The sequence below is a fragment of the Strigops habroptila genome, chromosome 2 (genome assembly GCF_004027225.2).
Source record: "Strigops habroptila isolate Jane chromosome 2, bStrHab1.2.pri, whole genome shotgun sequence".
NCBI classification, from domain to species: Eukaryota; Metazoa; Chordata; class Aves; order Psittaciformes; family Psittacidae; genus Strigops; species Strigops habroptila.
This window is the reverse complement of record NC_044278.2, coordinates 31,987,661-32,003,285: the sequence shown is the minus strand read 5'-3', so window position 1 is coordinate 32,003,285 and position 15,625 is coordinate 31,987,661. Positions and strand designations below refer to the sequence as shown.

The following is a 15,625-nucleotide window of genomic DNA, read 5'->3' as shown; positions in this document are numbered from 1 at the left end:
CCACCACGCCTGCCCAGGACGGGGCTGTGTAGTACCGGAAGTGGCCACGGGGCGGCAGCACCAGCCCGGCTAGAGCTGCAGCAGCTTCTCCTGGAGCAGCACAGTAACCCCAGTGCTCCGGGTCTTCCGTTTAGGAATGGGTGGGAAGGTGCTGGTTTTCTAAAATCATAAATTTTTCATAGATCAGTGCCCCAGTATACATTTTATATAGCACAGAGTAGTGCCTGGGTGTAACATTTATGAGTGGAATAAAAAATACGTTAAAATCTCCACTCTTTCTTTTAGCTGTTTTGTTTATTTTTTTTTTCAAAGCCCGCTGCTGCTTGTCTTCTGTGCTTTTTCATTCTAAGTAAGTGGATTTTAGAGCTCTGTGGAACAACAATAAAAACTAGAAGAGCCAACAGTCAATCTCAGTACCTCACTCAATTACTCACCACGTGGACACCACCAAATATTTTTAGGGTTTGCCAGCAGAAAACAAAATTAACTTCTTTATTTTTTTCCCATTATTCTTATAAACACTTAAAATTTTCAGAACTGAAAACAGTTTTGGAAAGAAATTGGTTAATTTCTCTCTGGGCTGGTTCAGTTTGGAGGGATTGCTTTTGTTGGTTTATTTTACTCTTCAAGAAGGGGACGCATGTATCAAAACATACACCTGAAATCCATGCATGAGTTGTAAATAAACACTGAAGACCTACATTTTCATAAATCTCTTTCTCCATGGTTTGTCATTACTTAACCTACTAAGAATCACCAGAATTTTTCAAATTCACTTATTTGATTTCAGCAGCTAATATGTACTACAGAGTCCTGCCACTCAGAGGCTGGTATTTCAAACAACCAAGTGTAAAGTTAAGCAATTTGATAATATACAGACTAAATTAAAAGAAATTATCATCATCCTCAAGGGAAATTTAACACAATTCTCCATACCAAGCAGGTCTTTTGTTAAAATGCATTTCCTGTTGGCGTGGTACACTGGAACAGAGTCTCCCTCTGTGCTAGTATAAAATTTAACACAATGGAGTGTAACTGATGGTTAAAATTCTGTAAAGTTTAAGAAATTTTGCAAAGTTGTAGCAAACTGAAACCAAGTTGTCGCAGCGCTGCCTGAAGGTAACTCCTTTAGAGCTTCTGAAAGTATCCTACAGAGGAAGCTGTGACAGACTCAGTTACCAAGGAAAAATACATTCAAGTGAATCTGGTTAGCACTTTAACATCTGATTCCTAAATGTTTACTGGGTAAACAAAGTCACATGGACAAGCAAACAGGCCCTGTAGCCAGCCAAGCTGCAGATGTCATTGTGACAACTTGTGCATCTTTTAGCAAGCTCATATAAAAGAATTTACATAGCATGTGCAAATATTTTGTATCTGAGTGAGCTTTCTGTTTTTAAACTAGTCTTTCTTCTGAGCTTTCTGCGATCCTGTCTGCAGTGACCCACACTGTAAAACACTCCTGTAGAGTCTCCAATGACATCCCCCATAGGATGCTGCAGAGGTTAAAGGAGGAATGTCCCCTGCAGTAAGAAAGAAATGAAGGATAGCAACTCATAAAAGACATCAAGATGCTTTAAACGGATACATTCTATTATTTTGTTTGCAGCAATTGAATGCTTGGATAAAAAGGAGGAGTTACTGTGTTCAGTCCATCTCATTTTCCCTATTATATGTCTGGAGAATTTATTAAAACAGGCAGATGAATAGTAAGCATGAATAATAACAATGTGCTCCTCTTTTTACAGATACATGCAAACAGCTAAGAGGGTTCTACATTCCCCTTGTACTAAACTGCTCCTGCATCCTAACACAAGTCAGGGAAATAGCACCAGTCCTGGAGGGTGCTGCGCTCTGTGTTTAAGTACTCCAAGCTTGTCCTCACTGTTTGCCTATGGTCTGAGCTCCTGGAGTTTCGGATCAAAATTTCTGCCTCATCTCCCTGCTAGTCTGAGCCCTACATTCCTGTTTATTAACTCCATTTACCCCCTTTTTGGAGGACAACTAACTTTCTCCTTGAGGGAGGATCTCTCTGGAGCAGCAGCTCCCATCTTTTTCACAGTTATTCCAATGAAGCAATGGTGAAAAAACAGTATGTATACACACAAACCTGGGGAATCTTTGCTGCTCTCAACACCCCCTCAAAATAAGGCAAAGGACTAGCTATTTCGTTGGATATGCTGATGACCCCAGCGCTGAGATCCCATTGTTCACAGCACCACACTAGGAGCAGTTGGAATGCTGTCAAGGAACGGGATCAGTCGATTTGCTTGTAGCAGCAGGCATTTGCTGGGTTAATTCAGCAATGGCAGTATCCTGCTATGTGAGACAGTTTAACTGCAAGTTCGTGTTAGTGATGTTAATATCATCTTTTATTTCTCTCTTTTATTTTAACCTCTTATTAAACAGACTCTTGGGATTCTGTTCAGAGAACCAAAGATGTTTCCCCTCAGCTAAACCAAGCCACTATCATTGACCTCCACCCTTCCTCAACTTACAACATTCGCATGTATGCCAAGAATCGCATCGGCAAGAGCGAGGCCAGCAATGAGCTCACTATCACTACTGATGAAGCAGGTACGCTCTGGTTTTGTAGCATTTAAATCAAGTTGGGAATTATTGCCCTTTGACGTAAGGTATCTTTACTTGAAATGATGCTTGTGTTGCTGCAGCAGCATCAAAAGAAATACTGAATTGTTCCCACAAAACACTGTGACTTTTGCAACTTCATCGCGCAGGCCCATAATTAAAGCTGTTCAGTGGCATCTAGTGGTCAAAGAAGACATTGTGCTCAAATTTTCAGCCTGGTGTACTGGAAACAGCACACCTATATCTACAGTTAGGCAACTCAATCAACATCATCCTGGTTTTAGTGGTGGTTCCTCCCCTGTGGGTCTTGTGGTTTTCCTTAGAGGCTCAGATATTAGTATAGGTAACTAATTTAAGCTAACCCATTGAGAACGTTGATCAACATGAATCAAATCTTTCTTTGACTATTCCATCCCCCAACCCACCTACCATTTAGTTTTCTGATTGCTGTATAAGTCAGTTGGCTGTCATCAGTTAAATGTCATCCTCCTGTTCTTTGTTGCTATGTATTCTTCTACATCATTATAGGTTTCGGTACCAGGAGGGCTGTGTGGGCATTTTCACTTTGGTGGCTGGAGCCACTCTTTTGTATACTCAAATTGCTGCCTTCCAGTGCTGTCTTATTTCTCAGAGCTATCTGAAGTGGCAGACGGATAAGGCCAGCATAGCCTTGTGCATGCTACCACGTCCCAACTCCTGCATATTACTTGTGGGTGAAAAGCAGAGAGCTACAGCTCTCTATTTCAGAAATTTGGAATGAAAATGCTGAATGGCCATGAATACTTCTGCCAGGCATATGTTCCAATTGCATACAATGTAAAAAGGTGTTGAGAGTAACCTAAGCAGCTTCAACATCCTTAGCCCACTAAAACTAGACGGAACTACTCTGAAGTCTTGGCCAGAAATGAGCTTGCTCACTTGTGTTTGAAAACACATTTTTATCTTACTAATTTATTTTTCATGTTACCTTATGCAGAGTTGGTAGTGCTTCCTTTTTTAGGAATTTTCAGAGGAAAACTGTAATGCAGGTATCTAGGTAGCAGTCTTCTGGCAGTGAAAATTCCTACCTTTTTTCAAGATTCATGTTGGTCTAGGCTTTGAACACTCAGTGACCAGTTTTCAGTTCAGCTCATATGAATACAGCTGTGTAATTCCCACACATTTTCTCTGTGGGTGAATTTACTACAGTGAAAATATACCCCTTGTCAGGAGAACATGTTTTTGTCTTCAAGGGACTTGCTGAATAAGAACAAGATCCAGGGGCTAACAGTGAAAAGCAAAATAAGCAGGAGACAAACATCAGCTGCATTTCTTTTTTCACCAGGTATTTTTTTCATCCCAGTGAAAGGAAATTCTTCAGTGAACAGCTTTATTAATGGTGAATAGTTTGCAAAATATTCATCATTTGATGAGGATTTTTCTCTTCCTTTGTTCAATGAAAATGTGAAATCACTAGAGAAAACAGACTATCCATTCTTCTGGTCAGCATCATGGGTATCCCCAAAATGCACACTCTTCTTTGTGCATGTACATCAAAGTAGAGGGGTGGGTCTTGGATCTCATTCTCTTATTTACCTATGCTTGGGATATTTCTTACTTGCTGAGTTTTTCCTGCCTGTTAATTAAGTTGTCAGGATCAGCAGCTGACCTTGAAATTAAAAAACGGCTTCCCCATGAACAGGGTGCAACCTTAATATCACATTTTATTCAGTTCTTTGTAACCAAGATTCAGAATAATTGATCCTTTTGTTACTGTCTTTAAAGGAGACGTCTATTTGGAGAAAAAGACCAACAGTGTGGAACTGTTTTCAAAAGTCACTGATCTACCTAGCTAACAATTGGAAGAGAGGAGGTCAGGCTTAAGCAGAGCATGTGATATTTGTCTCCTGGATTTTTATTTCAGACGGTGTGTGATGTACAGGAGCACCATTTATTTGATCACTGTTTACTTCTGTTCTATGCTATTACAATAGGAAATGGAGAACAATATGGGTGCAGGGAATGAGAGAGAAGGTAATGAGAAAGGAGCAAAATAAAGGTCCAAGAAAGACAATATAAAAACTGGAAAACTCAAACCATGCTATTGGCAAGGGGGTGCAGATTGTGTATGACATGTTACAGTGACCTGAGTCACCCAGCACTAGCTATTAGAAAGAAAACTGTAAGGGGTCTCTGTGGCAAAAGGGTAGTCAAGAATGGCATCATTTCAAAGCTTACAGACCACCTCTTTCACTCTATACAATCACAGTTAGCTCCTATGTTGGAAAATAGACTGTAAGTACCCACTTGCACTAATGCTTGTCAACAACAAAAAACATCATGGCTGTTGTTTAATATTGTTTAATACTGAAAAAATCAATATAGGATATCTGGGCTTTCTTTATGCCTTTGCCACAAACTCTGTATGACATTAAATATATTTTTAAAATTACTTCTGATTTAACATTTCACTATGGTATGCTGGGAACAGTTACCTACTCCAGTCTGGAAAACTTCTGGGGTCTTTCAAGGAAAAGTCAATATTTTAAGCAGCACATTTTAAACCCCATTTTTAAGATCAAATGCTTTGCTCAAATTCTACTACATTATAATGTACCTGGAGAAATGCCATTCATGTTTGCCAACAGGGGGCCAGAATCAAGGACAGGGTCAAAAAAATTCAGAGTGATCTCATTTTTGCCAGCAGAATTTTTCCTCTTCTTCTTCCTGTACAGTAATGCAGGAAGAATGGAAATAAAGTCTTTTTAACCTTTGGAAATCTCCCATGTGAAGGACAGTCAAGAATGGCACAGAATAGGGCATATTTAATAACTTAAACATATTATAGGCTGTATTCTGGGTCTCTGTGCTTTCATCAGTTAAAGCAATACGTTCTGGTTCCTTTCACCACAGCTGTCATTTACTGCTGCTCCACCTCTAACAGCCCCATCTCACCCTTTTTATTGCTTTACTTCTTTTGTCATGCTATTAAACTTAATTTAATACCTTTTACTGAGGCCATATTCTTCATCAAGGGAACCCTCTGCAGCTGCTCAAGATGACTCCATTCCTTTCTTCAGATCTTTCTTTTACAATGATTTACATCACTGAGCAAGCAATTTACTTCAGATCTCTCTGTTCAATCCCAGCCAATTCTTGATCTGCTTTGTAGCTGCCCAGCTGACAAGTAGGTTCCCCTAGACTCAGGGTCTTCTTTTTTTCATTTGCCTTTAAAGCATCGTGCACACCCTTGGCAGCATATTGATACTAAATGAAACTCTTCCTGACTCAGGCATGCTTTTTCTATCTGGCAGTTATTTTTTCTCTGATTTCCAGGCTGAAATACTTACAATGGGGAGAGGGAGAGGGTAAAGTGTGCAGCTTTTTGCATATAAAATATTTGATATTTGGCTGAATGTGCTCAGTCGCTAGTGAACAAAGCAGATCCCACTGGAAAGTGTGCAACATGAAGGCTGGACAAGGAGCTCCTGTCTCACTTGCTTTCAAACAGGTTCTGCTGTCTTTCTATCACTCACAGGGTTCTGACTCTTGAAAATATGTCTTGCCTACTTACAAAACAGAAACAGCATTGTGAGCGTATCACTAAACATGAAAAATCACTATTATTCATTCTTATTTTATTTACCAGGTTGCTATATTTTGGCATGTGTTGTATTTCACTGGTGGTCAGACATGACACCTGAATAGGAAGATGCTATGCTCTGGTTTTGTTCAATGAAGTTGTGTCTGCAGTTTTCCATATGACATTGACTCAGTCCAAATCTCTGTGATGCTGGTGTGTTAAGATGGTGACGTGCTATGTGAAGGGCTGAATTCTGTGGGCTATGAGGAACAGTTTTGATGCACCTCTCTTATCTCTTTCCAGCTCCTGATGGTCCACCTCAGGATGTCCAACTCGAACCTATATCTTCACAAAGCATTAGGGTCACCTGGAAGGTAAATATGCACACATCCAAGAATGTAGACTGACAGTATTTTGGTGCATTCAAAGAGGTGTCATTGAAGGGAGTATTATAACAACTGGGGATCAGTCATTTTGTTTGGGAGAGTCCTTGCAGATGCCTTTGCCACCAAATCTTCAAATATTTGCCATTAAGAGTGGTGCATTATGCAAAGAACGAACCTTCCATTGGATAATAGTAGCAGCAGCTGCTTGCCTGTACTGATGACTAGAACATTTCCTACTTCTTTCTGATTTCAAAGAGAAGGCTACATGCTTGGAAATGAGCACTCATAGAATTTCACTTCGGTCTGGGGCAAAATTTCCCCAAACCATTGGAGCCAATGGAAATTTTTTCCCATTGCAGTGGACTTTGGGACAGAGCCTTACTGAAGGCATGTCTGCACAGAGAAAGCAGTAAAGTGTCTCAAAATGAGAATTGATAAATCAGAGTAACCAATTTTAAAATATCAGCCACAGATATTTAAAAATCTGTCATGTCTTATGACTCAATTAGTTTTTTCTAGATTTTGCCCAGTGCTTTGACAATGACAATGTTTTAAATGCTTTTGGTATGATAACAGAGGTACTTAAGCCAAGCTTTAAATGGTTTTGTAATATATACTCCTTGTACTTTTTAGCAGACAGAATAAAGCTATCTAATTACAGTAGCATAATCTCAATATGAATGGCAGTTTCCAAGTTGTATTTATAATTCCATATATTTAAGACTCTGAAATATGTAGTATTAAGTGCTGGAGTGGGATGTGGCATAATAGTTATGTTAATTACTCCTGCAAATGTAGGTGATGTGTCTTTCACCCCATTATATGGACCATCCAGAAAGTCAGAATAGCAGCAATGAGCTGCTACTTATTAGCCATATAAATAACTGTGGGCAGCAGGGTTATTTATTGTATAAATAACCAGCATGATCCTGTATTAGGTTTGAGCTGGTTCCTGGAAAGACAGGTTTCTACAGTGCACGATCTCTGTACAGCATAGGTAGACATATAATTACAGATATTCCAACTAGCACAGAAGGACCTCAGCTGTCAAGCTTTTTGAGTAGTTCATTGGTGTTTTATAAATGGTGCATTAAAATTTCTGTTTTGATGGGAAATTTCAGCATTAAGCTTCAAAAGCAGTAGTCTTCATCAGACCTGTTACACACAGATCACAGATAACAGTGCTGATTTTGGATCTTGTATGCATCTTATTGATTGATTGAGTGCACCCTCAGCAGTTTTGCTGACAACACCAAGCTGTGTGGTGCAGTTGACATGCTGAAGGGATACGATCCAGAGGGACCTTGACAGACTTCAGAGGTGGGACAGCATAGACCTCATGAAGTTTCAGAAAGGCCAAGTGCAAAGTGCTGCACTTGGGCCGGGGCAATACCATCTACAGGCTGGGCAGAGGCTGGATTGAAAGCAGCCCCGAGGAGAAGCACTTGAGGGTGTGGGTTGATGAGAAGCTCAACATGAGCCAGTAGTGTGTGCCTGCAGCCCAGAAAGCCAACCTATTGCTGGGCTGCATGAAAGGAACACGGCCAGCAGGTCATAGGAGGTGGTTCTCCCCCTCTACTCTGCTCTTGTGAGACCCCACCTGGAGTACTGCATTCAGCACTGGGGACCCCAATGTAAGAGGGACATGGACCTGCTCAAGAAAGTCCAGAGGAGGGCCACAAAGAGGGCTGGAGCACTTCTCCTATGAAGACAAGCTGAGAGAGTTGAGCTTGTTCAGCCTGGAGAAGAGAAGGCTCTTCTCTTGTAGGAGCCTTCCAGTGCCTAAAGGGGGCCTAAAAAAAATCTGGAGAGGGACTTTTTGCAAGGGCATGTAGTGACAGGACAAAGGGGAATGCTTTTAAACTGAAAAAGAGTTAATTTAAATTAGACATTAGGAAAAAATTCTTCACTATGAGGGTGTTGAGACACTGGAACAGGGTGCCCAGAGAAGTTGTGGATTCCCCATCCCTGGCAGTGTCCAAGGCCAGGCTGGATGAGGCTCTGATCGACCTGGTCTAGTGGAAGGTGTCCCTGTCCATGGCAGGGTATTTGGAACTATACGGTCTTTAAGGTCCCTTCCAACACTAACCATTCTATGATTCTATGATTCTTAAATTTATATCAGTGTTAGTTTTCATCAAATGGTTTCCAAAACCAAAAGACATGTAGTCACTAGCCACAGGCTTACCTGCTGGCTGAAGTGAAACAAAACCTTCCTGAAAGGTTACTGTTTGCATAGTCCTACCTTTGCTAGAAGAATTATTTCCTGAATGACTATTTACAACAGCTGATTAAGAAGTCCTGCTAATTAAGAAGTCCCATAACCAGGAGTGAGCCATTTGTTTCCCTTGAATTATTGCAGTTCTTTCCCAGCCAGAGCAGTTTTAGTTCATTATTCAAAAAACTACTTTAAGGTGGTCCCAAAGACATAATATAGTTCAGTCCCATGCTGAATCCTGGCTTCTGGGTCTCTACAATGCATTGCTGTGCAGAAGACGCTCACTGCATTGTGCAATACAAAGTATTTGAGAATAAAGAAATAGCCATGAGATCAGTCATGGAGGCAAACACAGGAAGAAAATAATCTCAGTAATAATATGGTCATTTTTATTTTGAAGGCATGTGGAGTGTTTGCCATTATACAAAAGGGATTGTGTTAAGAACCATAGTTATATTTAAAGTTGGCAACCTCATTTAAATACAGACAGTGTCAATAACAGCAAAAGGAGAAGAGAATAACACATCAAATATCTTTCATCTTGTATGAAGTTCTATTTCTGCAGCTTGCTAGAGTCATTAATCTTCCTTTTAAAGCTTCTCTTAGCCCACTTTTAGAAAACCCTAGTTAAGCAAAGTTTTATAGGTCTGTGATCTATTTAATCCGATTTCTATGTGTCTACATAGAATACTGGGGTTTAGACTGGATTTTTAAATAATAGCACTTTTTAGTAGTTTAAAATTGTGCAGAGAGAGTGTGAATTAAACAGGAATTCTCATTTAGTAAAGAGCATGAAGATATTAATTATTTTTTTCTTGTAGTACTTTACAAGGTAAATGAACCCATTAAATTTAGGCATGGGAAATATTCCTTCCCCTCTTTATGCATATACACAGAACTATAAAAGGTCACATTTTACATAAGTCATTGATACCCTATTTTACAACTCTTAGATTTTGTGAGACAAGCAGTAAGATCATGGACCGAAACTTACTTTTTCCTGGTGTTCTATGACTGCAGACAAGGTTAACAATACTTTTTCCCATGAGCACTTAGTCACGGACAAATGTTGCTTCACCGACTTTTCTACCAAAAATGAGTATATATACCAGAAGGTGTATATAGAAAATATGATTTATTTGTGCAAAAAGTCTATTTAAAAATGAAGCATTTAGATAGTACTAACAAGGAACATTTGAAGTTTTATGGAGCAGAACATTTCAACTCTTTGTTCTGAAGTGACTTTGAGCTTGTTTTATATTGTATAATGTTTTAAAGCAAAAAAAAAAAAAAAACCTGAAAAAAAATCCCTTGACCTAAAACAATTATGAACATGTTTCATGAAGAATGCAAAATTCGTCATTTCATTCCAATTCAAAATGAGAAACTGTATAATTACAGAACTCCCAGTAAGAGGCTATGCTGGCAATAGTCCTGCCCTGAAAATATTACAGTGCATGGTAAATGTTTGATTTAGTTTTATCATTCTGTTCCATATGTTTTACAGTATGATGTATGTGTTCCAATATATGTGCTATAGGTTTCTGTAATCTATTATGCACCAGGTTTATGCTCTCTTTTTCTTGGTATACAGTGCATGCCTTGTGGTATATAGCGTACATACATACAGCATCTTTATATGTGCTGTATTTGGCAGTAGGCAGTGTATGCCATTCACAAAACAATAAATGCACAAAACAATACATGCAGTGTATGTGTTCTAAGCATGTTGCTTGTGATTTCAATGCACAGTGTGTGTTGTGGCAACAACTTTTGCTCAAAAACCACCTGTGGTAACTCATGGGAATGTTCCAGTTGCAGCCTTTAACTAGGAGAGACTTTAGTTCTTGAGATGTGCAACCATGAGCATGATAATGTTTGAGACAAGAAATCTCCATGCAGACTGTTGAGGATTTGCCAAGCTACGATAGCATCCAACACTGTTGGAGAGAACTGATGTCCTGGCATGATTAAACTAGTGCCTCTACTCTGATACATATTTAGAAAAGAGACAGTGACCTGCCACATTGTTTGAAAGCAGTCCTCCCTGTAACAACACCTGAGTTGTCTGCTGCTTTGTCCAAACTCTTTGTCCTTTAATCAATTTGAAATATTTAGATAATGTTGGTTCATTTTTTTGATCCTTCCCATCAACACTGCCTATAAAAATAGACAAGCTGTGCACAATGTCATGGCTAGTAACAGAATTTGAAATCCTTCATCTAATGAAACAATTCACCCTGAAATATTTAAATTATTTAAATGCGATAAAGTTATTTTCTTCTAAGATGGAATGAAACAACTTCATCTCATGAAGATATCTGAATCTCAAACAAAATATAAGCTGGACCTTAGTTTCCACCCCACAGTCCAGCTTAAAAAAAAAAGCTTTTGCAATCACTGAATGATCATGAAGCCATTCAGAATAGTACTTGCTCTTGCAAACAAAGCGTTTTGATAATAACACCTACGTGTTTGTAAAGAAGCTGTGTGGTTGGTTGTTTCAGGGCTTTGTGGGTTTTTTTTCACAGCAAAACATAGAAATATCCAAACAGGAAACAGTTGTACCTCTAGATTCCAAAAACACGGTTCTAATCCCTGCAGTATGCCTTACAAGGTGCTCAAGACCTGAATCTCCTAATTTGCTCATCTACCACTGAAAGGACAGCACCATGCTTGCAGAAAGCTTGTTAGCACCAGAGAAACTGAAGTAGTACAGCGGAAATTATATCCTTGCTTCAAGTTTTGTTTCTGTTTCTGAAGGCAGGAGTGAGCATTTGAAAATAAAATTCAAAGAAAGCATCTGAAGATACAATTCAAGCAGTCAGATCCATCCAATGATGCATTTCAAATGGAGAGAAGGTGCTGTCCTTTGCAGAGCAATGATTTGTTGGTAGTGGATGAAAGGCAAATCCCATGCTGGTTTTATTAGCTTCAGTGAGACTTTGGCAAAGTGGACTATAAACTCACTCAAACAGATAGGTCCTGTGGCAGAAAATAGTATTCTTCTTCAGAATGTGTTCCTCAGTAGATTTAATGGGGTATAGTAACAACAGAAATTGCTGCCTCTGCTTGTTTGACTCATTGTTAATAAACAACGTCACAAAGACCTTTTTCATGGGTCAGCGGAACAGATTAGCTTGTGGGCATCGGGTGGAAATTTGAAAGAAGTTTGGAGGATTTGAAAGAGCTTTTTCTCCATGGATGACAAACTGTGCCTTAAAATGTTTATACTAATAATACCTCATATACATAGCAAACCAGACAGGAACATTATCATATGTTGCAAATAGTCAAACAGTATTTAAATGGAATTTTAATGGGTATTTCTGTCAATAACAGGCTTTTTCCTGAGTTGTCAAGCCTTTACTCTAGACTATATTCTATATTGCAGAGTACAGAAATTATTTCCACTAGTCAGGTACAGGGAATCTTGCACTGTGACTGAGAAATTCGGTGCATAATTATGGCCAAGCATTCTGTACTCTCCATGTTCTTGAATGCCAGATATTGTACACCTTGTTTTAGTAGCTATTCAGTATGCAAATCCCTGCTTTCCAATTCATTATTGCCTTCAGCACTCATTATCTAATCATCTTTCCACACTACAGAAGCATATTTCAAAGCACAGTGTAAAATTTTCCGAATGCATCTAGCTGAATAAACTTATGTGACTGCTTTGAACAGATTAATAAATGCCTTACTAAAAATTTAGTGAGTGAATGGTAGGGGCTTGTGGCAAAAATGCTTAATAGTGAACGGTAGGCCTGTAATGCAAATATAGCCTTATCAATTCAACCTTGATTGAGTCACCTGATAAGAGAACAAAACATTATGAATTCAAATTATAACTCAAGAATATCTCCTTATCTTTTTTTCTGTGTATGAACCATATAAATGTCTTTCTTTTAGCACAGGAATGCACAATTTAGAACAAACTGCACCTGAAATTTATGTATCAGGGTAAATATTTATTACTTCATGTTTATTACTTCATGTGCAGGGAATATTTTTGAATTGTTACCTAGGAATACACCTGCATTCAGTAGGAAAAAAATGTTGACTTTGTGTATATTTAAAAAATTTTAAGGGGAATAGCCTTACTTTGGAGATGCGTACTTAATGTGTAATCTTTCATTTTCTATTTAGGCTCCAAAGAAGCACTTGCAAAATGGAATTATTCGTGGATACCAGATAGGTTATCGGGAGTACAGTGCAGGCGGAAATTTCCAGTTCAATATCATCAGTATTGATACCACTGGAGACAGTGAAGTTTATACGCTGAATAACCTCAAAAAATTCACCCAGTATGGCATGGTAGTCCAGGCTTGTAACCGGGCTGGAATAGGACCTTCTTCTCAGGAAATCATCACCACTACTCTTGAGGATGGTAGGCCCTTGGCAAACAACTATCATGGGACATATTATTATTTCTTAATTTCCTTTTACTTTCTTACATTTATTGCTTGAATAGTGATTATTATAGTGGGGATAATAGAAGACCAGACTTTATAGGCATTAGATACAGTAGATAGCTGGGTGGGAAGAGACTGGCCAAATTGTACAATTTTCATTGCAAGAGATGGAGGGTCATCCAGGTATATAAATATAACTTCACTAACATGATATATCCTGCTGTGAATGATATTGACTAAGACTGTAGCTTTCATTAAGTAGCCTATTGCTTTGCTGTTTACATATTTGTAAATTTTGTGATCTCATCATGGCTTCATAGTGATCCAAACATAGTTTTGAGATGCTTAGAAGTAAAACTCTGGAAGGTGAAGTGATATTGCTAATTTTTTTGGCTTTCTTTTGTTTTCAAATGAATCTGCTGTGAAACCTAGAGCTCTTGTACTGCACAATCCCTTATCTTGTCAGCCTAAAGAGAGATGTGTGGGTTTTTTTCAGGGATATCCAAACTTATGAGAGAAACATAATTTTGATTTCAGACAAAATTCAACCTGTTTAATCCAAGGAACAATTTAGGGTTTGGGATTTTTTTCAAACTGCATAAAAAGCACTTCTCAAACAATGAGAGGGTGTCCTCTAGTGGAAAAAGAAAATTATTCCATATCCTAAAAGAGGCCCAATATTGTACAGGCATATAAAAGCAAGTAAATCGTAAAGTATAGTGTAGGTCAGATTATCAGCTACTGTAAATTAGCATCAGTGTACTGAAATCAGTGCCAGCTAAGAATCTGACTTTTTACACAGGAGGAATGGAGCAGGACACATCTAAAATTCTCAAGAGCTACAGATTTTGAAGCATATGTTTCATGGAAGGCTGGTGGTTTTCATTTACTCTTAACATTTCCAGGCCTAGACAGATCACTGCAAGATCTCAGAAGGCAGTATACTCATACATGCATATATTTTTTATTATAATAAATAGTATTTTTTCTTTTCAGAATCCTACATGCTTACTTTTCCTGGCAACAAGGATTTTTTGGTCATTACTCAATTTTGGGTCCCTCATTAACATTTTTTCCAATATTTTCAAAGAACTGCCTGCTTTCCTCTCCCACCAATTTTAAAGGGACATTAGAATTGTCCAGAAAGATGTCAATTTGGCTGCAAACTTTAAAAAGAACCCATACTTAAATTGCTTGCAGAATATTATGCATATTTCAGCACTAGGACACATTTCTTTTTCAAAAGAAGTGACAAAAAGCCTATTAAAATACTAGTCTGCAAGTGGGGAAGCAGTACTTCAAAAGTCATTCCAGAAAAATCAATCTGCTGTTTGCAGATTGTAGCAAGAATAAAGGTTTGCATTGGTAACAGGGTGTAACTGTTAATTAAACAATGGGTGGTGGGATAGCAATGAAAATTGAAAGAGTAGCCGAAGGGTAAGCATTGGGTTGTATTCATGGAGTTAAAAATGTTAAATATCTTATTTCAGTGCCCAGCTGCCCTCCAGGGAACGTCCAAGCCACTGCCACATCACCAGAAACCATCTCTATTTCTTGGTCAACGTTGGCAAAAGAAACGCTGAATGGGATTCTGCAAGGATTCAGGGTTATCTATTGGGCCAATCTCTTGGATGGAGGTGAGAAAAATCATAGAATCATAGAATCATAGAATCGTAAGGGTTGGAAAGGACCTTAAGATCATCTAGTTCCAACCCCCCTGCCATGGGCAGGGACACCTTGCCCTAAACCACGTGGTTCAAGGCTCTGTCCAACCTGGCCTTGAACACCACCAGGGATGGAGCATCCACAACCTCCCTGGGCAACCCATTCCAGTGCTTCACCACCCTCACTGTAAAGAACTTCTTCCTTATATCTAATCTAAACTTCCCCTGTTTAAGTTTGAACCCATTACCCCTTGTCCTACCACTACAGTCCCTAAGGAAGAGTCCTTCCCCAGCATCCTTATAGACCCCCTTCAGATACTGGAAGGCTGCTATGAGGTCCTCACGCAGCCTTCTCTTCTCCAGGCTGAACAGCCCCAACTCTCTCAGCCTGTCTTCATACGGGAGGTGCTCCAGCCCTCTTATCCTCCTCGTGGCCCTCCTCTGGACTCGCTCCAACAGCTCCATGTCCTTTTTATGTTGAGGACACCAGAACTGTACACAGTACTCCAAGTGAGGTTTCACGAGAGCAGAGTAGAGGGGCAGGATCACCTCCTTCGACCTGCTGGTCACACTTCTTTTGATGCAGCCCAGGATACGGTTGGCTTTCTGGGCTGCGAGCGCACACTGCCGGCTCATGTTAAGCTTCTCGTCAACCACCACCCCCAAGTCCTTCTTTGCAGGGCTGCTCTGAATCTCTTCTCTGCCCAACCTGTAGCAGTGCCTGGGATTGCCCCGACCCAGGTGTAGGACCTTACACTTGGCTTGGTTAAACTTCATAAGGTTGGCATCAG

The 15,625-nt window shown here is 39.3% G+C and overlaps 1 protein-coding gene across 4 annotated transcripts in view; it reads left to right on the top strand.

Annotated features, from left to right (window-relative positions):
* DSCAM (DS cell adhesion molecule) overlaps positions 1-15,625 on the top strand; it is a 476,005-nt gene that overhangs the window by 373,261 nt on the left and 87,119 nt on the right. For 3 of the 4 annotated variants that reach the window (XM_030477062.1, XM_030477064.1, XM_030477065.1), the window contains exons 15-18: positions 2,410-2,577; positions 6,455-6,525; positions 12,905-13,145; positions 14,661-14,807. In XM_030477062.1, the coding sequence (XP_030332922.1) occupies positions 2,410-2,577; positions 6,455-6,525; positions 12,905-13,145; positions 14,661-14,807 (627 nt within the window). Of the gene's footprint in view, positions 1-2,409; positions 2,578-6,454; positions 6,526-12,904; positions 13,146-14,660; positions 14,808-15,625 lie in introns of those variants that run through there. The other variant, XR_003990146.1, reaches the window with a different exon arrangement.